Source organism: Phyllobates terribilis, unplaced genomic scaffold (assembly GCF_046119375.1).
Source record: "Phyllobates terribilis strain yellow unplaced genomic scaffold, ASM4611937v1 Scaffold_5__5_contigs__length_657084704, whole genome shotgun sequence".
NCBI classification, from domain to species: domain Eukaryota; kingdom Metazoa; phylum Chordata; class Amphibia; order Anura; family Dendrobatidae; genus Phyllobates; species Phyllobates terribilis.
Window position 1 is genome coordinate 1,694,647 of NW_027362765.1, and position 23,667 is coordinate 1,718,313.

At 43.3% G+C, this 23,667-nt stretch overlaps 1 protein-coding gene across 6 annotated transcripts in view; it reads left to right on the top strand.

Moving 5' to 3' along the window:
* Positions 1-15,227, top strand: part of LOC141271692 (uncharacterized) — a 119,109-nt gene extending 103,882 nt beyond the window's left edge. For 2 of the 6 annotated variants that reach the window (XM_073681756.1, XM_073681754.1), the window contains exons 2-7: positions 6,242-6,294; positions 6,790-7,337; positions 7,421-7,544; positions 7,628-7,725; positions 7,921-8,011; positions 12,305-15,227. In XM_073681756.1, the coding sequence (XP_073537857.1) occupies positions 7,083-7,337; positions 7,421-7,544; positions 7,628-7,725; positions 7,921-8,011; positions 12,305-13,734 (1,998 nt within the window). In that variant the 5' untranslated portion in view covers positions 6,242-6,294; positions 6,790-7,082 and the 3' untranslated portion in view covers positions 13,735-15,227. The other 4 variants (XM_073681760.1, XM_073681755.1, XM_073681759.1 and 1 more) reach the window with 4 other exon arrangements.
* The last annotated feature ends 8,440 nt before the right edge of the window (positions 15,228-23,667 follow it).

Below are 23,667 nucleotides of genomic sequence, written 5' to 3' on the forward strand. Positions count from 1 at the left end.
TTTGAATTTGGCTTGGAGCAGGTATTTCTGAAAGTCCCAATCAGTTTCAGATACTGTAGGTTTGCACTGAAAATCATATAACCAAACCGAACGCTTAGCTTTTATCACCTGAGTTTATAGCTCAGTGGTTAGTGTACTGACTTCTGGACAGAATTTTGGGTTCAAGTCCCATCAGCGAACAGTGACTTTCTTTTATTATTATTATTACAGTTGTAAAAGTTACTTGCCAGGATCAATTGTCAAAATCACTTGTCAGACAGGGTATTTAGCCTCAGGCTGACATCATTCTGATGTTTGATTTTGATATCTGATTATGTCCTAAAATGGACACTGTACGGAAGAAGCATTCATAAAGTATTGTGCCTGCTATCTGATATATGTACTTATTGTCAAGTTCTTGTTAGGTAAGAAAAGTTTTTTTTGGACTTTGGGGGCCAATTACAGCTATTGCTGTGGGACCTGTGATTTTTATCTATACCACTGTTTATAGGATGTGTATAGGATAATAGAGTAAAATAAAGTTGTTATGGACATGATTTACCTAACATTGTGCAGTGAGTCTGTTTTCCCTATAGTGACCGATATTTCTTGTTATTAAAGCTGTGATATATTTTTTCATTTTAAACCTTTTTTTAACTTTTTTAAACAACTCTCCTTAGTGCGATCATACAACACAGAAGCCTCTGATTGCTCAGATAATGCACTGTTCTACTGTAGTGCCGTGTATTATCCCTGCCTGTCAGTGTAATACCAACGGCCCCATACACATGAGATAAATGTTGACTGATTGGTCATTAGGCAGATGACTATCTCTCCCGACTCTCCCATACACACAAATATTCCAGCTTTCCTGTGGTGTGTATGAGAGTCTCCTCCAGACTCCTCTAGCGGAGGATTATCTACAGGAAGAACAAACTTATTAGCCTCTGAAATTCTCTGCCCTGACATCATCTGACAGGAGGTCCCCAAATACATTATATAGTCAACCAAACCCCCAAAATCAGTGCTTTCATGCAACTTTAGTCTAATATTTATGGAGGCGTTAAAAGGTAACTTATTGGACGCTGCCTTTGGCCCGTCCTAATAGACTTTCATACATTGCAGGCCCAGACACTATTATTAGGCATTTTAAGTATCATAGTAACTAGTCAGCCCCATACTATTGAGCACTTGGGGGAGGAGGGGCACTGAGCCGGACTCTGTCAAACCTTCTTAGATGCCATGTTTCCTTTGGACAACAAGTGGTTAAACTGCCAGGGTTTTTGTTGTAGCCGCTCCTGTGCCATCCCTGCAGTGAACATCTATGTTCTGGTGCGCAAAAGTGTGAATTTTTTTTAAAACAAATGTTTAACGTGTTAAAAAATAACAAAATGTGTCTTTATGCTTTTTTTTTTTTTTTTTTTTTCAAATATCTTTTTAGTCAAGATTTTCAAACATTACAATACAGAAAAGATACAACTGAGTAAAACGTTTGACATTCCATGTCAGCATTACATCATATACATTATAACTTGTATAAGGAAAGGAAAAGAAGAGAAAAAAAGGAGGGGAGAGAGGAGGTAAATGTATTTAGTGGGGAAGTGGTGGAAAGGGTAGAAAAGAGAATATCTCCCACTGCAAACATTTGTACACACTGTTAATATACTTAAACCTTCAACTGGAATATGGGACCTGAAGAATCCCCAGCGTAGCCCCCAGATCCTCCAAACAATACCACTCAGTACAGGGCCACCAACAGGGCATTACTGCCCTTACTGGCGTATGGGGCCCGGTGCTCACCGGGCCCCTGGGAACTGAACTTGTGTCCTCACTTGGACACAGGTTCACTTTAAAGCTATTGCCGTGCGGGAGTCTTCCCGCATGTCAATAGTTAACGGCCACCAGCCAATCATAGGCCTCAGGCTGAAGTCACGCGCACGTCGCTGGTGTATGACGTCAGTTCCGGCCTGTGACATGGCAATACTCGTTTTACAATATTACAGTAAGTCCCCCCCCCCCACCCATGGAGACCTTTCTTTCTTTCTTTTTTTTATTTTATCCCCCCCCCTCTTTCCTTTCCTTTTCTTCCTTACTTTACTCCTTTTCTTTCCTTCCCCTACTCCCTTTCCTTCTCTTCCCCTTTTCTTCTTTCCTTCTTCCCTCTCCACTCCGCCATGCAGTTTTTTACTCTACAGTAGTATATATAGGTGTTACTCTAATTAATCCTTTCCAACCATGGCTGCCATAATTTATGGAAGTATTCCTGCCTATTCTTCTTGGTGTAAATACTTTTTTCAAGTTGAATTATATAGTTCGTTTGGGCAATGAATTCACGTCTGGACGGGGGCTCTTCTCTAATCCAATATTTTGCAATCAATTTTCTGGCAATAAACAATAATCTCGCAATTGCTATTTTGGTTATGTTGTCTGTTTTTATTTCTAAACAAAATAGATTAGGGACAAACTTTTAATACCCTTTCTTCATTTTAATGGAATAATTAAATAAAAGTGAAAATTTATAACCTTATAGTGAGGGATATTATATGGGGTTTTCCCCATTTGGTTAATAATCGAGTGTACATCACTCCGGGCTATTGATAGTCCTATTTTGATTTTGGTAATTTTATTAATAGTTATTTTTATTTCTCAGTATAGTAGTGATAGGGAGGACCCAGGGTCAGCCCGCCAGAGCGTTACAAGAGGGAAGTAGAGAGGGGGAAGACATCACTACATGGGGGAAACCCCAAAACCTTAACAATTAACCACTTAACTGTTTATGCTCTGCAGTAAGTTGCCCTGCTAATAGTATTTGCACCACTGACCACGCTGTGGACTTCTCTTTTTTTCTGGTGAGTTGGACCTCAGAATATTAAGCTAAATTAAAAACTAAGGGAAAAGAAGAGACTCTTCCCGCACCTGGGTCAACCCGTTCACCAACAGGGTGCATGTAACTTCATAGCCTTAATCATTTATGTAGCATTAATGACTCTAAGAGCTTTATATACTATGTCTATAAATGCTACTGTGAATTATTTAGCAGCAATGTTCCTATGATAGAAAAGACAAAGAAAAAATATATAGCATCAACATTGAGACTGTTTTTCAAAGAGAACAATAAACAATATTGGTCCCTCTCATTAAAGCCAAGAAAAATAATGGAAGGGTATGTGCACACGATGCAGAAATGAAGCAGAAAATTTCTGCATCATTTCTGCATCTCCCTGGCAGAAAAAACGCATGCAGATTGTGCATGCGTTTTTCCTGCAGAATACATGCGGATCCACATGCAGATTCACATGCGTTTCCGCATGCAGATTGACAAGCGCTTTCCAGGCGATGTTAGCATCACCTGGAAAGTGCTTGACAACTAGGTCACACTATATAAATCCATGCAAACAGCATGGATTTATATAGTGTGACCCGAGAGAGTGTATATACTTACCTCCGATGGCCCGCGCTGTCCTGCTCACTCCGTTCTCCCTCGCCGGCAACTTTGAATTGAAAGACCTGCCGACGTCAGCGTCACGTGACCCGTCACATGACTCTGACGTCACCGCAGGTCCTACAACTCACTGCAAGTGCCGGGAAGCAAGCAGGAGCGGTGCGCGGGCCGACAGATGGTAAGAATACATTTCTTTTTTATTTTATTCTTTTTTTTACAGCTTTTTAATGGTACCTGGGTGTGGATGAGACTCTCCTCTCCTCCACACTCGGGTACCATCCGCACATTAGAACGCGCCAATAACGCAAGTACAAATGCTGTCTTGCGGAATTGGCGCGTTCTAATGCAAGTCAATGGCGGCGAAATCGCCGCGTTTCCGCAAAATTAATTGACATGCTGCGGATTTTTGACCGCAGCGTTAACGCTGCGGAAAAATCCGCATCATGGGCACAGCACATGCGGATTTCCATTGAGGAACATTGCTTCCCTTCTACCATGCGTTTTTCATGCGTTTCCGCGGCGTTTACGCAACTGCAAAAACGCCGCGGAAACGCATGAAATACGCATCGTGTGAACTCAGCCTAAATCTCTACATGAAGAATTAAGATGATGTAAACAAGCAATTCACTTCCTGACATGTAAACCAGTCGGAGACATAACTTTTTCAACATTTACGAATCTTTTGAATAGGCAGAAAAGAATGGCTGACTTGTGGAAAGTGATTACCATTCAAGTAGGTGATCTGCTCCGGTGTCTATGCTGTCCTTGGGCCTTTGGTGTTGAGTAGTGTCTGGCTTCTTCTCATTCACTTCTTTCCTAACCTCCATGTCTCGATGATTTGGAGAGTGAAGTGTCCATGTCCCTTTCAGCCTCTTGAGGCGACTTAAAAGTAATAACCTTTCCTGGAAAATTCTTAGTACAGCAGGATACTGGAGTGTGAACCTCCACTTTTACTGGAATAAAGTTAAACAGATTTTTTTTAAAGGACCTCTTGTGTTTGGTGACATCTTCCGAATAAAAAAGGGCTGGATGATTTCCTCACTACGCATAACATTGTGGGTTATAGATAAATTAGTGACAAAATGTACAATTGGGGGAGGAAGGTTGAACTTGATGGACCTAGGTCTTTATTCAACCTATGTAACTATGTAATCTTCAAATAGTAAGAGCCGCATTACTTTCATTATCGAAAGGCGATAGTCATGCAAGGTGTGAGAAAGACTTGGTGCAACACAAAGGGAAGAGGAAAAGGGAGCCCAGACTCTATGGAAAGGGGGAAGTGGAGCCCTCCTAGGCTGATCTAGTATCACCCTGTCTCCACTAACGTCCCTACATTTTCTCTTCACCAATTGCCGCACGCAAACCTCACCCTGTCTTTCCCTGGTGTTTGGCCCTGGCTAGGGAAGGGAGCGGGATGAGCGCTAGTCAATCCCCACTGACTACTATTAATAACAAGGGGTAACAAACAAGGGAAGATAGCTTAGCTTTTAGTCAACTTCAGAGAGATGAATACCCGTCCTCATAGCTCCAGAGAGGATGAAGTAATGCACTTTGCTCCGAGCCTTCACAAAGGGTAATGTGAGTGTCGCCGGCACCTCCCTCTAGCAGACAGCAGGTATTTATACACCCAGGCCAGGGTGTTAATTAGCCAGAGGAAGATAGCCGCTGGGTCCTAGAGAGACAGCCTCTAAGAAGGTGTCTGTAATGCCAAACGTAGAGATCTCCTGCAACCAGCTGTAGGGCGACTGTCTGTCACTTCTGACACACCCGTGACAGTGATACCTTTTTCTGTAAGCTCTCATAATGTCTGCTTTGTCGTAATCTAAGAATTTCATTGTTGGTGAGAACGTATATCCAGTCCCACTCTCTGTGCTCTTTCAACTCTGCCGCTATGGCTGAGACCCAGTGATTGAGGCATATCTCTCTCACAGAGTCGCTGTAATTCTGAGGCAGGAACCGACTCCATTAGCCTTATTAGTCTCAAGTTACTGTGTCTGTATCTATTCTCTAGATCTTCCACCTTTTGGACTCTCTGTCACTTGTGATTAATTCGGACGAATGCAATCCAGTAAAACATTGGATTGCATTAGGTCCAGTGTTAATTTTTGAGTGTGTGCCCACATGCGTTTTTTTTTTCCAGCTCCGATCGGATTGCGATTGGACTATAAAAAAAAAAATGCAATATGGTGCCATTGCATGCTGAATTCGGATCACACGCACCCATACAAGTCTATGGCTGCATGTGAAACATCGCACTGCACTCTGATATCACCCTAATGCATTGCGATTCCCGCCGGCACCAGCAAAAGATGAGATGGAGAAATTAATTTCTCCATCTTCTCCGCAACTGTGCTACAATCCTCTCATGTGAGAGGATCGGAGCACTGACACTCGGCTGTCGCTCACAGCAGAGCAGGAGCCGAGTGTCATTCGCATGTCGCTCTCGCATCGGATGCCACACGCTAATGGGACTCCGGCCTTTCACGGAGGCGGCTGGATTCTGTAGACATTTCTTTAACGTAACATAGTACATCGTAACATAGGTTAAATAAAGACCTAGGTCCATCAAGTTCAACCTTCTTTCCCCAATTGTACCCCCTACAGTAACACTACACTAACTTACTAACTAACTGGGACTAGGCCTCACAAATGTATTATTATTACCATTTTTATTATTGCTTCTCTTTTACAATTAAAAATAAACCAGTTTATAATTTTTTAATTAGTTTTATATTTTATGTTACTCTAGTGATTTAATAAAAGTATTAATAAAATCCCTATGTAAGTTTTCATTTAACTATTTGCATCTTTCAATTGCAGGACCCGTTGTTCAAGCTCTGCGATTCTATCTTTGTGGCCACCTAGTTCTCACTGTAAGTGGTTGAGGGAGGTTTGGATGGTTGCTCCAGAATCTTTTGAATATCAGGAGCAATTCTGCTTTCAACAGCCAGTTATTTATAGTCCAGCAAATTGGAGGGTACCTTTGTTAATGATGCATCCTCAGTATATTCACTGTTAGACGGAGGTAAAGCTGTTTGCGTTGCTGAGACGCATTCTGGGGTCAGCGCCATATTGTCCCGCCATCCGTTCGTCAAAGCAGATACTGGTTCATGGAAGAGTAGGGCAGGTTTGTCAAGGTTTTTACCCATTGGTAGGCTTGTCTAGGCCATTTATCGGTGCTTATGTCTGGTTTTATTTAAGTCGGGTGCACGAGCTTTTCACTTGCATCCTACTTGACTAGTGCCGTATACTGAAATCCAACTTATGCTTTTTGCATGTTTTTTTCTTTTTACAAAAATTGTTGGTGCTAATTTTCTTTTGAAACATTTTAATATCTGCTTTTTTCTGGTGTTTTTCTTGTAATATAGGAAAGCCTAAGGCCAGAAACAAACCCCATAAAACACTGTACATGGAGATTTTGGTATCTAATAATTTCTGTGCACTGTGTTTGTACAAACAAAAAAGCTTTTAGAAATGCCTCAGTGAAGATCTTCTATAGAAGAGAATTTTCCTCATTTACCGGTCAAAGATAGATATGGACAGAGACAAGATGGCGGAGAGGATATTACACCTCACCCTAGAGATCCTCTTCCGGCTTACTGGAGAGGTGAGAGATTCTGATGACGTCACATTACATCATTCTTATCTATGGGAATAACAGATGGACAGAACTGGAGAGGTGAGGACTCTGGAAATGTCTGTAGTGAGATTTATTAATGTGTCTTTCCATAACCAGGATTACACAGTAGTGAAGAAGACCTCTAGTGAGCGCTGTCAGGACCCTGTGTCTGAGGGATCGGGAAGACCCCTGAGCCCAATCACAGGGCCTCCACCTCAACCCCTGATACATGAGGACATCAATGACCAGAAGATCCTAGAACTCACCTACAAGATGATTGAGCTGCTGACTGGAGAGGTGACACTGCTGGGAATGCTGGGACATTATACAGTAATGCTATGAAGGGATTGGGGGGATGATTGTATCATTGTATCTGTCAGATTGCTATAAGGTGTCAGGATGTCGCCGTCTATTTCTCCATGGAGGAGTGGGAGTATTTAGAAGGACACAAAGATCTGTACAAGGACATCATGATGGAGGTTCCCCAGCCCCTCACATCACCAGGTAATAGACAGGACTAAATACACACGGCCTATAATTATCTGTATGTAAAGAATGAATTCAGTCCCTGTATGTGTTTCCTCCAGATCTATCCAGTAAGAGGACAACACCAGAGAGATGTCCCCGTCCTCTTCTTCCACAGGACAGTAAACAAGAAGTTCCCAATGTTCCTCAGGATCATCAGGTAGATGAAGAGAAGGTGTCATGAGATCTCCCTTATGATGTGTAGATAGCTGTGAAGGTCTTGTGCTCAGTCTTGTTTTATCCACCAGTATTATATGCTTTATACTTGTGTAATGAGAACGGTGGAGATGGCAGGATTAGAGCTGATCATAGATGTGACTTCTTCTGTCTGTGACTTTTACAATATTTGTCTCAGGGTGAAGATCTGACCCATATTAATACTACAGAGACATATGTGAGGGGTGATGAGCGGTGTAAAGAGGAGATTCCTACATATGACCACCCAGGTGAGTAGTAACCACTAAATGCTGAGAAGTCACAGATTCTTCTCAGTCACCGGCTGTGGCTGCTTTATCGGTGGTGTAGTCCGGCCGTATCACAATCGTGTGATCACCATTTTGCTTCTAGATCACAACATTCTCCTGCTGACCGTTACCTGTCCAGATCTGTAAACTATAAAGCCAAATGACAGTGTGCGTAGAATGTGCTGACAAGTTGGAAAATCACTTGAAGAAAAATATTATGATGGGCCTTTATTGAATGCTTTATTGAATAAGAAATATACCCCTCTTGTAAACAGAGCATAAGCCCAGAGCATGGGCCAACATTTCCACCGTTTTACCGGTCTTTTTCAAGGCAAATCCATCACTAAACAAAACAAACCAAAATTAATACAGGTATAACAGATATGGCAGGTTCTGCCTATTATAGGCTACAGAATATTATAGTGACAATTCCTAGAACCCCACCAAAAAAATAAATATAGAGGTAGAGGAGTGGTGTCAGAAGGATAAGCCAGGTGGACAATAGATCCTAGATAAGGTCCAACAGGGACGCGTGATATAGACAGAAACTATTAGAGTTATATATTGAGTTAATATTACCTAATATGAGGGTCTTTCTCAAACATCGCTAGAAGAAGAGAAATATACAAAGTTAGCCGTGCTGTACAAATATACATGAGGTCCTAAAAATTGACTGTACAGGAATAATATGTACAGAAATCATGGGGAACAAAAACCATATTACATTTATTCTATGCAACTACATGACATGAAGACAACAAAACAACGAAAAAGCAAACAAAAAAAATAAAGTAATAATTAGTGTTGAGCGAGTATGTTCTGTTCCGAGTATGCTCGGGCCATGCTCCAAGTAATTACAGCTGCTCGGTGATATGGTTGAATCGCTCCCGTGTGCATGATTTGCGACTGTTTGACAGTTTTAATACGTGGGAGGAATGTCTATTTCTTACACATTCTTCACATGTAATAAAGCTGTCAAACAGTCGCAAATCATGCACACGGGAGTGATTCAAACATATCACCGAGCAGCTATAAATACTCGGAGCTCGGCCTGAGCATACTCGGCGAAGGGGTTAATAGAACATACTCGCTCAATACTAGTAATAATGGATTCATATAGGGGTAAGAACAATAGGAACACTAAAAGCAAGAATTTGAGGGATAAGGACTAGAGCCAAACATATGTGCACATATACACTGTGTGCAGAATTATTAGGCAAGTTTTATTTTAGAGGATTATTTTTATTATTGATCAACAACTATGTTCTCAATCAACCCAAAAGACTCATAAATATCCAAGCTTAATATTTTTGGAAGTTGGAGTGGGTTTTTTTTAGATTTGGCTATCTTAGGAGGATATCTGTTTGTGCAGGTAACTATTACTGTGCAGAATTATTAGGCAACTTAATAAAAACCAAATATAATCCCATCTCACTTGTTTATTTTCACCAGGTAAACCAATATCAGTGCACAAAATTTAGAAATAAACATTTCTGACATGCGAAAACAAAAAAAATTAGTGATCAGTATAGCCACCTTTCTTTATGATGACACTCAACAGCCTTCCATCCATAGATTCTGTCAGTTGCTTGATCTGTTTTCGATCCACATTGCGTGCAGCAGCCACCACAGCCTCCCAGACACTGTTCCGAGAGGTGTACTGTTTTCCCTCCCTGTAGATCTCACAGTTTATGATGGACCACAGGTTCTCTATGGAGTTCAGATCAGGTGAACAAGGGGGCTGTGTCATTATTTTTTTCTTCTTTTAGACCTTTACTGGCCAGCCACGCTGAGGAGTAGTTGGATGCATGTGATGGAGCATTGTCCTGCATGAAAATTATCTTTTTCTTGAACGATACCGACTTCTTTCTTTACCACTGCTTGAAGAATTTGTCTTCCAGAAACTGGCAGTAGGTCTGGGAGTTGGGCTTCACTCCATCCTCAACCCGAAAAGGTCCCACAAGTTCATCTTTGATGATATCAGCCCATACCAGTACCCCACCTCCACCTTGCTGGCGTCTGAGTCGGAGTGGAGCTCTCTACCCTTTACTGATCCAGCCTCTGGCCCATCAAGAGTCACTCTCATTTCATCAGTCCATAAAACCTTTGAAAAATCAGTCTTAAGATATTTCTTAGCCCATTCTTGATGTTTTATCTTATGTTTCTTGTTCAAAGGTGGTCGTTTTTCAGCCTTCCTTACCTTGGCCATGTCCCTGAATATCGCACACCTTGTGCTTTTTGATACTCCAGTAACGTTGCAGCTCTGAAATATGGCAAAACTGGTGGTGATTGGCATCTTGGCAGCTTCACTCTTGATTTTCCTCAATTCATGGGCAGTTATTTTGCGCCTTTTTTGGCCAACACGCTTCTTGCGACCCTGTTGGCTATTTGCCATGAAACGCTTGATTGTTCGGTGATCACGCTTCAAATGTTTGGAAATTTCAAGACTGCCGCATCCCTCTGCAAGACATCTCACAATTTTGGACTTTTCAGAGCCCGTCAAATCTCTCTTCTGACCCATTTTGCCAAAGGAAAGGAAGTTGCCTAATAATTAAGCACACCTTATATAGGGTATTGATGTCATTAGTCAACACCCCTCCATATTACAGAGATGCACATCACCAGATTTACTTAATTGGTAGTTGGCTCTCAAGCCTATGCAGCTTGGAGTAGGACAACATGTATAAAAAGTATCATGTGATCAAAATACGCATTTGCTTAATAATTCTTCACGCGGTGTATATGTATCTAGGGAGGGTTTAGTTAATAGGTGAGACGGATATGTTCTGGAAGGGGGAGGGGGAAAGAAGACATTGAAATGGTACAAACCTAGGTATGGTAATGTCCGAAGTATAAGGAAGTTTTATGCTTGTTAGCAAAAATGTACTGTCCAACCGTGGTACGGTGGAGGCTGTTGGAAAAGACATAAACGTAGCTGAGATGTAATCAGTAGTATAAAGGAAAAGTGGACACCAGGAGTAATACTGACCATATGGAGCGTTGTCCAGGGGAGTTGGTGTGGAGCGCTGTGTGCACTTGCAGTGGTGCTCTGGTGCCATTGGTGTCAGTGGGAACGTGTATATACGCGCTTAGCTCGGTACTTCCGGTGTCAAGGCACCGGAAGTGACCCAGGATTGAGAGCCAGAACGAGGCTTCAGACGCAGTGTGTACCGAGCTAAGCGCGCATATACACGCTCCCACTGACACCAACGGCACCACAGCAAACGCACACAGCGCTCCACACTAACTCCCCTGGACAACGCTCCATATCGTCAGTATTATTATACAATATGGTTTTTGTTTTGTTTTTGTTCCCCATGATTTCTGTGCATATCATTCATGTATAGTCAGTTTTTAGGACCTCATGTATATTTGTATAGCACGGCTAATTTTGTATATATCTCTTATTCTAGCGATGTTTCAGAAAGACCCTGATAGGGTTGAAACGTAACCCAGCATATGGCTTTGTTGTGTCAAAATAAATCTATTACTAAGGATATCTCCATGAGTGCGGCTGATTATCTCTTATTTGGTGACTGAAGCAGGTGCAGATCCCAGAGGAGATGGGACACAACATTTACAGAAGCCCTAATATAATAAAATGTCAGAAAATCAGCAGTAGAAATCCCCATATAATGACTCCATTTTGGAAATTATAACCCTCATTGAATCAATCTTTAGAAGTTGTTACTATTTTGACTCCACAGGCATTTTCCGGAAATTAGCACTCACTGGATGTTTGAGAGTGAAAATTGCAAATATACCATTTTATTACCCAACACATAGTGCCCAGATTGTGCTGCAGGAGACACACACCGTAGATTAAGTGGGTTCTTCTCACTATAGTAATGCCAAATACATGGATGGTAAATGTGGTTTGGACGCACTGCAAGGCTCAGAAGTGAGGGGGAGATTTGACTTTGGGAGAGCGGATATTGCTGGATTGGTTTATGGAAGCCATGTTGCTTTTCAAGAGCCTTTGAGCCACTAGTGATGTGGAAACCCCCGTTTTTTTCCATTAACAGATGATGGATTTGAGTGGTATTATTTTCGCCTACATAACATTTTTTGGTGGCTTTTTATTGCATATTTGGGAGGCAGACTGAACAAAAAGTTGCACACCGTGCTCTACTGGTTCATCCTATGAGGTTTTCTTGGTGAATAATTCAATATGTTTTCATAACTTACCATTTTACAGTTTAAGTAGAAATGTTAAAAAATATAAAATTCAAAGATATTTTATTCTAAAATAATAATTGGTTTTATTCTTGGCAGATGTCTGTACCAGGAGATCAGAGGGACAGCTGACATCTTCAATTTTTAAATCGGATAATCTTGAGATCCCACAACAGACAACTGAAGTGAATGCCATTACTCCAGATATACCATCATCCCTTCACAGCAAAGATCTGTCATCTGATCCTCTGAAACACGTCATGTCTTCTGATTCATTACCGAATACTAAGGAAAATCAAAGTCACAAAATAAGCATTAAAAAACAAACTGCTCCTAATTCAAAGAAGCCATTTTCAAGTTCAGAATATGGAAATGGTTTTCCCCTCGAAAAGTCTTCTCTTAAACATCAAAAAATTCAAACAGCAGAGAACAGATTTTCTTGTCACAAGTATGGGAAATGTTTTAACCAGAAATCAGATTTGGTTAATCACCAGAGAACTCACACAGGGGAGAAGCCTTTTTCCTGTTCAGAATGTGGGAAATGTTTTAACCTGAAATCAGATTTGGTTAGGCACCAAAGAATTCACACAGGGGAGAAGCCTTTTTCATGTTCAGAATGTGGGAAATGTTTTAACCGGAAAGCGCATCATGAAATGCACCAGAGAACCCACACAGGGGAGAAGCCTTTTTCCTGTTCAGAATGTGGGAAATGTTTTAATCGGAAATGCAGTCTTTTTATACACCAGGGAACTCACACAGGAGAGAAGTCCTTTTCATGTTCAGAATGTGGGAAATGTTTCACACTGAAAGGGAATTTTGTTATACACCAAAGAACTCACACAGGAGAGAAGCCTTTTTCATGTTCAGAATGTGGGAAATGTTTTAACCTGAAATCAGATTTAGTTAGGCACCAAAGAATTCACACAGGGGAGAAGCCTTTTTCATGTTCAGAATGTGGGAAATGTTTTAACCGGAAAGCGCATCTTGAAATGCACCAGAGAACCCACACAGGGGAGAAGCCTTTTTCTTGTTCAGAATGTGGGAAATGTTGTAACCTGAAATCAGATTTGGTTAAGCACCAGAGAATTCACACAGGGGAGAAACCTTTTTCCTGTTCAGAATGTGGGAAATGTTTTAACCGGAAATGCAGTCTTTTTATACACCAGGGAACTCACACAGGAGAGAAGCCCTTTTCATGTTCAGAATGTGGGAAATGTTTTAACCGGAAAGCGCATCTTGGAAGACACCAGAGAACCCACATAGGAGAGAAGCCTTTTTCATGTTCAGAATGTGGGAAATGTTTTAACCGCAAAGGACATCTTGGAAGACACCAGAGAACCCACACAGGAGAGAAGCCTTTTTCATGTTCAGAATGTGGGAAATGTTTTAACCGGAAAGCGCATCTTGAAAGACACCAGAGAACCCACACAGGAGAGAAGCCTTTTTCATGTTCAGAATGTGGGAAATGTTTTAGCTGTCAATCAGCTTTTGTTAAGCACCAGAGAACCCACACAGGGGTTGTCCACTAGTAGGGCAACCCCTTCTCATTCCTCATGTTTGGTCTTGTTAAAATATAAACACTTAAACAAACCTCCCATGACGGCACAATTCCAGCGGTGTCAGGATTCTCATTCCCGGGGCTCATGTGAAGTTGTTACATCACGTGGGCCCTGTGCCCAATCAGCCCTGGCTTCACTGTCCCCGCCTTCAGACGTATTGAACATCAACAGGAAGCCAGGGCTGCAGCTTCTCTCTGACTTCGTCTCATTGTTCGATTTGTCCGAAAGTGAGAACAGTGATGCCAGCGCTGATTGGATGCAGGGCTCACATGACATAACAACCTTACATGAGCCCCCGGAACGCAAGTGCTGACACCGCTGGAACATCGCCGGCATGGGAGGTTAATATCTCACACACAGAGAAGCCATTATCATACCTAGATTGTAAAAAATTAATTACTGGAAAATCATATTTTGTTAACCATCAAAAATAACCCAGACGTGGAGAAACTATATATTTTATTTACGAATTGTAGAAAAACACATAAGACCGTCATATAATTAAATGAGAAAGGAAAATTACTTTAGAACTTACCGTATTTCTTGGACTATAAGACACTTTTTTCTTCAATCAGATCATTTTTATTAAGAAAATGACACAATAACGTTTTACAAAGAAAGATCAGTAGAACAAAGAGAGATTCAATGTTACATGGTATCATTATATATTATTGTTATACATAAAATACAATAAAATTGTCATCTGCTTCCAAGGATACGATTTTTTTCATTCAAACAAACTAATACCCCCCCCCCAATAACACTCCAGAGAAATCTATATTCATATGATTATTACTTTTTTATGATATGTATACATTAGAATATCTGCCATTCAGTTAGAATAATTCGTTTGCATGTGTACTGAACATACTTATATCTTTTAACCTGGAATGATCATACCACAAGTGTTCATGAAACCAGAAATTGCCATGTTATTTCTCAGGAGTACTCCAGATGGCAGGTCTGGAATATTCAACCAGGGTCCGCAGATGTTGTCAAATTTCTTGGTTGCTTTTCTCTTTATATACCTTTATTTCTAACCAAATAATATTGTTTAGCTTATTTATTAACTTATAAATTGTCGGTGGTTGAGCGTCTAGCCAATGTTGTGCAATAAGTTTGCGTGCTTGATACAATGTTCGCAAAAGACCTATAGCCATCGGGGATTCAAAATCGACAGATTCTCTCCAATATACCAATATGCATATTTTGGGCTCTGCTTGGATTTGCACACCAAATACCCTTTATTAAAGATAGTGTTTTTCCAGTAGGAGCCCAATCTACAGAACTCCCAGAACGTGTAACAAATGCGCATCTCCTGTTGCACATCTTAGACAATCTGCATTTGGACATGGTCCAATTCTAAATAGAAGGCTCGATGTTCTATACAGTGGGTAAGGAAAGACCCCTTTACATTTTTCACTCTGTTTCATTGCAGCCATTTGGCAAATTCTAAAAAGTTCATTTTTTTTCTCATTAAAGTACACTCTGCACCCCATCTTGACTGAAAAAAAAACAGAAATGTAGACATTTTTTAAAATGTATTAAAAAAGAAAAACTGAAATATCACATGGTCATAAGTATTCAGACCCTTTGCGCAGTATTGAGTAGAAGCCCCCCTTTGAGCTAGTACAGCCATGAGTCTTCTTGGGAATGATGCAACAAGTTTTTCACACATGGATTTGGGGATCCACTGCCATTCTTCCTTGCAGATCCTCTCCAGTTCCGTCAGGTTGGATGGTGAATGTTGGTGGACAGCCATTTTCAGGTCTCTCCAGAGATGCTCAATTGGGTCTAGGTCATGGCTCTGGCTGGGCCAGTCAAGAATGGTCACAGATTTGTTCTGAAGCCACTCCTTTGTTATTTTAGCTGTGTGCTTCGGGTCATTGTCTTGTTGGAAGGTGAATCTTCGGCCAAGTCTGAGGTCCAGAGCACTCTGGAAGAGGTTTTCATCCAGGATATCTCTGTACTTGGCCGCATTCGTGTTTCTTTTAATTGCAACCAGTCGTCCTGTCCCTGCAGTTGAAAAAACACCCCCATAGCATGATGCTGCCACCACCATGTTTCACTGTTGGGATTGTATTGGGCTGGTGATGAGCAGTGCCTGGTTTTATCCACACATACCGCTTAGGATTATCATCAAAAAGTTCTATCTTCGTCTCATCACACCAGAGAATCTTATTTCTCATAGTCTGGGAGTCCTTCATGTGTTTTTGAGCAAACTCTATGCGGGCTTTCATATGTCTTGCACTGAGGAGAGGCTTCCATCGGGCCACTCTGCCATAAAGGCCCGACTGGTGGAGGGCTGCAGTGATAGTTGACTTTGTGGAACTTTCTCCCATCTCCCTACTGCATCTCTGGAGCTCAGCCACAGTGGGGGTTCTTCTTTACCTTTCTCAATAAGGCTCTTCTCCCACGATTGCTCAGTTTGGCTGGACGGCCAGGTCTAGGAAGGCTTCTGGTGGTCCCAAACTTCTTCGATTTAAGGATTATGGAGGCCACTGTGCTCTTAGGAACCTTGAGTAATGCAGAAATTCTTTTGTAACCTTGGCCAGATCTGTGCCTTGCCACAATTCTGTCTCTGAGCTCCTTGGGCAGTTCCTTTGAGCTCATGATTTTCATATGGTCTGACATGCACTGTGAGCTGTGGGGTCTTATATAGACAGGTGTGTGCCTTTCCAAATCAAGTCCTATCAGTTTAATTAAACACAGCTGGACTCCAATGAAGGAGTAGAACCATCTCAAGGAGGATCTCAAGGAAATGTACAGCATGTGACGTAAATATGAGTGTCTGAGCAAAGGGTGTGAATACTTATGACCACGTGATATTTCAGTTTTTCTTGTTTAATAAATTTGCAAAAATTTCTACATTTCTGTTTTCTTTCAGACAAGATGGGGTGCAGAGTGTACTGTAATGCGAAAAAAATGAACTTTTTAGAATTTACCAAATGGCTGCAATGAAACAAAGAGTGAAAAATGTAAAGGGGTCTGAATACTTTCCGTACTCACTATATGTATCAAATTCTTCTCTCAGACTTTTGACAAAGTCTAACAAAGACTGAAGTAAAACTACAGCAGTATTTACATGCCTCTTGAAGGGACAGATTGGTTTTATGAAACCGATCCAAAATCTCATGCCTCCCTAGAAGAATGAGGATATGTGCACACGATGCTGAAATGCTCAGGATTTTTTCCTGAGCATTTCTGCATCTCCCTGGCAGGAAAAAACGCATGCGGATTGTACATGGATTTATATAGTGTGTGAATGTCAAAAAATAAAAAATAAATATATACTTTACCCTCTGATGGCCCCCGGTGTCTTGCTTCGCTCGGTCCCGGCTACCGGCAGTGAAGACTGAAGGATCTGCCGACGTCAGCGTCACATGACCCGTCACATGACTCTGACGTCAGCGAAGGTCCTTCTTCATTCAACCGCGAAGTGCGGGGAACCAAGCAGGAGCGCTGCGCGGGCCGTCAGAGGGTGAGTATATATATATTTTTTATTTTATTCTTTTTTTTTTTTAATGGTACCTGGGTATGGATGAGAGTCCTCTCATCCACACCCGGGTACCATCCGCACATTAGACCGCATGAAAAGCGCATCAACATATACAGTGATGCGGATTCCATGCGGTCTAATGCAAGTCAATGGCGCCAAAAAAGCAGCATTTCCGCAAAATTAATTGACATGCTGCGGATTTTTGAGCGCAGCGTTTACGCTGTGGAAAAATCTGCATCATGGGCACAGCACATGCGGATTTCAATTGGGGAACATTGCTGCCCTTCTACCATGCATTTTTAATGCCTTTCCGCGGCGTTTACGCAACTGCAAAAACGCCGCGGAAACGCATTAAAAACGCATCATGTGAACTCAGCCTCAAGGGAGAATCAAGGTCACTGAATTTCTCACCCAAAGCCTCAGACTTTACATGAACTGAAGTCAGGGTCTGTAGCTATGCTGTCTATAAGATTACATATTGGCTGGATCCTTTGTAGAAAGCTAAACCTGCTTCATATCTTGCTGACCGCCTTGTGGTAGAAAGCGATTTCACAACTGGTAACCAGAGAGGTTATAATTTTATTATCAGCAGATGTTGAAAAAAATACATACAGATTTTTAACACTTTGGAACAACTTTATGTCTCTGGAATAGTTTCATCACTATTTTTCCTGCCAGGTTAAGGGAATGGGCCGCACAGGGAATGAATTCCTAACATGTGCTTGGACCCCATTGTACTTCCCACTCATATTGGCAGCATTATCATAAGACTGACCCCTACAATCTTTAATATTAATACCATTTTTACAAGGCATACCAACAATCACCTCGGCTATTGGTTTGCCAGTGTGACCAATAACAGGAATGAATTGTAGAAATCTTTCAAGGAGTCCAGTGGGCAAAACATATCGGACAATAAATGTTAGCTGGTCACAGTTGGAAACATCTGGTGTAGAGGGATCTTTTTAAGACTTTACTCCAATATAATTTTTCACTTCCCATTTGCACAGCCCAATATCTGATGGAAACTCTGAAGCAGCTTCCACCCCTTCCTGAGCACACGCCATTTCGTCAATGCCATTTTCTGGCTCTGCGTCAGATGTTTGGGGCACTGCAATGAAATAATCCGCGTGCTCAGAGCAGTGAGATGGAGATGGACATTTTCTGGCTCTGCGTCAGATGTTTGGGGCACTACAATGAAATAATCCGCGTGCTCAGAGCAGTGAGATGGAGATGGACATTTTCTGGCTCTGCGTCAGATGTTTGGGGCACTACAATGAAATAATCCGCGTGCTCAGAGCAGTGAGATGGAGATGGACATTTTCTGGCTCTGCGTCAGATGTTTGCGGCACTGCAATGAAATATTCCGCGTGCTCGGAGCAGTGAGATGGAGATGGACATTTTCTGGCTCAGCTTCAGATGTTTGCGGCACTACAATGAAATAATCCGCGTGCTCAGAGCAGTGAGATGGAGATGGACATTTTCTGGCTCTGCGTCAGATGTTTGGGGCGCTACAATGAAATAATCCGCGTGCTCAGAGCAGTGAGATGGAGATGGACATTTTCTGGCTCTGCGTCAGATGTTTGGGGCACTACAATGAAATAATCCGCGTGCTCAGAGCAGTGAGATGGAGATGGACATTTTCTGGCTCTGCGTCAGATGTTTGCGGCACTACAATGAAATAATCCGCGTGCTCGGAGCAGTGAGATGGAGATGGACATTTTCTGGCTCTGCGTCAGATGTTTGCGGCACTACAATGAAATAATCCGCGTGCTCAGAGCAGTGAGATGGAGATGGACATTTTCTGGCTCTGCGTCAGATGTTTGCGGCACTACAATGAAATAATCCGCGTGCTCGGAGCAGTGAGATGGAGATGGACATTTTCTGGCTCTGCGTCAGATGTTTGCGGCACTACAATGAAATAATCCGCGTGCTCAGAGCAGTGAGATGGAGATGGACATTTTCTGGCTCTGCGTCAGATGTTTGCGGCACTACAATGAAATAATCCGCGTGCTCAGAGCAGTGAGATGGAGATGGACATTTTCTGGCTCTGCGTCAGATGTTTGCAGCACTACAATGAAATAATCCGCGTGCTCGGAGCAGTGAGATGGAGATGGACATTTTCTGGCTCTGCGTCAGATGTTTGCGGCACTACAATGAAATAATCCGAGTGCTCAGAGCAGTGAGATGGAGATGGACATTTTCTGGCTCTGCGTCAGATGTTTGGGGCACTACAATGAAATAATCCGAGTGCTCAGAGCAGTGAGATGGAGATGGACATTTTCTGGCTCTGCGTCAGATGTTTGCGGCACTACAATGAAATAATCCGCGTGCTCGGAGCAGTGAGATGGAGATGGACATTTTCTGGCTCTGCGTCAGATGTTTGGGGCACTACAATGAAATAATCCACCTGCTCGGAGCAGTGAGATGGAGATGGACATTTTCTGGCTCTACGTCAGATGTTTGGGGCACTACAATGAAATAATCCGCGTGCTCAGAGCAGTGAGATGGAGATGGACATTTTCTGGCTCTGCGTCAGATGTTTGCGGCACTACAATGAAATAATCCGCGTGCTCAGAGCAGTGAGATGGAGATGGACATTTTCACAGCTGTTGTTATTGACATCACATTCAGTCGGCCAATCAGATTCTGTAGATTTTCTTTTAAAGAAAGTCTGTAACTTGAGGAATTTTACAAATCTCTTCATTTATTTGTGGAGCTTTCTGTCGCTGCTCTTTTCTTTTCTGAGCACCCGATTTTAGTGAAGAATGCATCTACAGACATAGGACAATAATGTATAAGAATAGTTATAACAACTAAAAATGGCTGCCGTCAGTCCGTGTGTTTTGTGAGTAACTTACAGTTTGTCTGGTACTTTGAGGATGAAGAGGATAAAAGAAATGATGCAAAAACTAAGTTTTCTATAACAACATCTGCTTACACCTGGTGAATCTGATGGTGTCGTGTGTGTACTTGTGAAACACTTACTAGAAAGTCACTGGGTCTCTGTTCCTCTCTAGTTTTGTCTTTCTCCGAGCTTCTTGCTCCTGACACCTGTTCCATTGGTCAAAGCATGAGAGAAGTTCCTGTAGACCAGGGGTCTCAAACTCAGCTGGGCATATGGGCCGCACACGGAAAAACATTTAATTTGGGGGGCCGCATTATTTGTATGACAAAGTGACATTTTTAGTGATACCATTTTAATTTCTATACACCTTTTGAACTGGTCCTCATCTTGCAGACATGGTCTCCCATCCAGGTTCCCCATATTGCAGACATGGTCACCCATCCAGGTCCTTCATATTGCAGACATGGGCCCCCATCCAGGTCCTTCATATTGCAGACATGGGCCCCCATCCAGGTCCTTCATATTGCAGACATGGTCTCCCATCCAGGTCCCCCATATTGCAGACATGGTCTCCCATCCAGGTCCCCCATATTGCAGACATGGTCTCCCATCCAGGTCCCCCATATTGCAGACATGGTCTCCCATCCAGGTCCCCCATATTGCAGACATGGTCTCCCATCCAGGTCCCCCATATTGCAGACATGGTCTTCCATTCAGGTCCCCCATATTGCAGACATGGTCTTCCATTCAGGTCCCCCATATTGCAGACATGGCCTCCCATCCAGGTCCCCCATATTGCAGACATGGGCCCCCATCCAGGTCCCCCATATTGCAGACATGGTCTCCCATCCAGGTCCCCCATATTGCAGACATGGTCTCCCATCCAGGTCCCCCATATTGCAGACATGGTCCCCCATATTGCAGACATGGTCTCCCATATTGCAGACATGGTCTCCCATCTAGGTCCCCCATATTGCAGACATGGTCCCCCATATTGCAGACATGGTCCTCCCATCCACGTCCTCCATATTGCAGACAGGGTCCCCCATCCTGGTCCTTATCTTGTAGACATGTCCCCTATCCAGATCTCCCCCATACTGCGCACAGGGTCCATCCATCCCCCATACTGTGCACAGGGTCTGTCCGTCCCCCCCCATACTGCGCACAGGGTCCGCCCCCCCCATACTGCGCACAGGGTCCGCCCCCCCCATACTGCGCACAGGGTCCGTCCATCCCCCATACTGCGCACAGGGTCCGTTCGTCCCCCATACTGCGCACAGGGTCCGCCCCCCCCATACTGCGCACAGGGTCCCCTTCCCCCCCATACTGCGCACAGGGTCCCCTCCCCCCCCGTACTGCGCACAGGGTCCCCGTCCCCCCGTACTGCGCACAGGGTCCCCGTCTCCCCATACAGCGCACAGCAGGGTCCCCGTCCCCCCATACTGCGCTCAGGGTCCCCGTCCCCCCATACTGAGCGCTGTATTTCACATGACAGCGAAAAAGAAAAAAAGATTCTCACCTGTCCTCCGTTCCCTCGGCATCCTTTCTGCACCTGTGGCCCGCAGGCACAGACCCCGTAACGATCGCAGCTCTCTCCAGCAGCCGCCGACATCAGCGCTGTAATGCAGTGTATTGCCGCGCAGAGACCGGATCTCTGCACAGCAATACCAGTGCCAGCCGCCGGCCTATCGGAGGCCAGCAGCTGACATCTGCCCATGGCAGTGACGTCATATGCCGCTGCGCTGGGACGCAGATGTCAGCTGCTGGCCTCTGATAGGCCGGCGGCTGACACTGGTATTGCTGTGCAGAGAGCCGGTCTCTGCGCGGCAATACACTGCATTACAGCGCTGATGTCGGCGGCTGCTGGAGAGAGCCGCGATCGTTACGGGGTCTGTGCCTGCGGGCCGCAAGAAGCACACAACTATGGAAATCAAACACTTGCAGTTACGTGGCCACCATCAGAACCAGCAAGCACAGCCGAATTCTCACATATACTACTACACACTTAGTTATATGGTAACATGCATTGCTTGCCGAAAGTTTTCTGAGATGGAAAAGGGGTTGTACCACAAACAAAAGTACATTTTAATCAAATTGTCTCTTCATAGAGGAAGAGGACTAGAACTCTAGTGCCACCTATTGGAAGTAGCAATCCTAAAAGTCAATATTGACCCTATAACGAGCCTTATCACGTGACTTAGGATAGAAGCCAGAACCAGAAACTCAATATGCAGACACTGTGTTTCGAGCTACTGCCCCTCGTCAGTGCAAAGTGTGAGTTCTGGTTTGGCTGGGTGAGAGGCGTCAGACCGGTATCTAAGGGGTAACATTTCTCCTTGTGGAGAGTGACATGTTAAGCACATCACGGTGAGGAGACTTTTAAAGCCACAATGCTCCTCTGGGAAATATGCCAATTGTCTCTTCAGAGAGGAAGAGGACTAGAACTCTAGTGCCGGCTACAGGAAGTAGCAATCCTAAAAGTCAAGTGACCCTTTGACGAGCCTTATCACATGACTTAATATATAAGCCAGAACCAGAAACTCAATTTACAGACACTGTGTTTCGGGGTACTGCCCCTCGTCAGTTTAATCAACAGATCTTGGAATAATATGTTCCACAATTGGATGTGTTAAAAAAAATGTTCCTGTGCTGAGATAATCTGTGTCCTATCACTCGGTGAGCTCAGCGCAGTTCAGGGGCCTTCTCTCTGCAGCGAGTCATTCTCCTTCACTCCTCAGCGTGTGCGGTCACCTCAAGCCAGGTGAGTATAATGATTTTTTTTATTTTATTCTTATTTTTACAGGTTTTGGAGACATTAGGAGCTGAATACTACTCTCAACATTGTCCCTTGCTAGCACTGGTCATACACAAGCAGGGGACAATGATGACATATGCCTTCAGCACCAGGCGCTTGGGAACAGCGCTAACTGTACCGCTGATTCCCAGGCGCCAGTACATGTGATCCTGATGGGTCATGCGTTTGCCACACAGGTACGTGGATATCTCTGGTATTGGTTTTTGCAGTACCGGAAATATCCAGACATGTGAAAGAGCCCTTAGTTCTGGCTTTAAGTCAGTGTAGGGGCGGAGTTACAGTTGCCGCTCACTATACACTGAGCGGTTACTGAAGCCTCCCAGCAGCACCTCTATGACTGAAATCTTGAGGCTGCTGGGAGGATTAAAGTTCATTTCCTCCTGGTAGCGGGGCTCTAAGTGTGGTGGTCACATGGCTTCAGAACGCTATTAGCCTGCAGATTAACCCCATATCTGTAGGTTAAATAGTGTTTATTTTACTAGACTGGCTCCCTTTAATGGGCTTGTCTGGTTCCTAACATTAGTCTGCAGTCACTCTATGTCACTGGAGCCCGTGAAATAATGACAGTAGTATAAGGCTGCGTGCACACGATCAGGAATAGTCACATTCTGGAGGTAGCTCACCTCCAAAACGCTGCATTCTACATTATAAGCACAGTGGATGTATTTATACAAATCCCATGCCCACTGTGCTTCTATTTGACGCTGTTGTCACGGTTGTGCCAGATGTGACAGGCAGTCG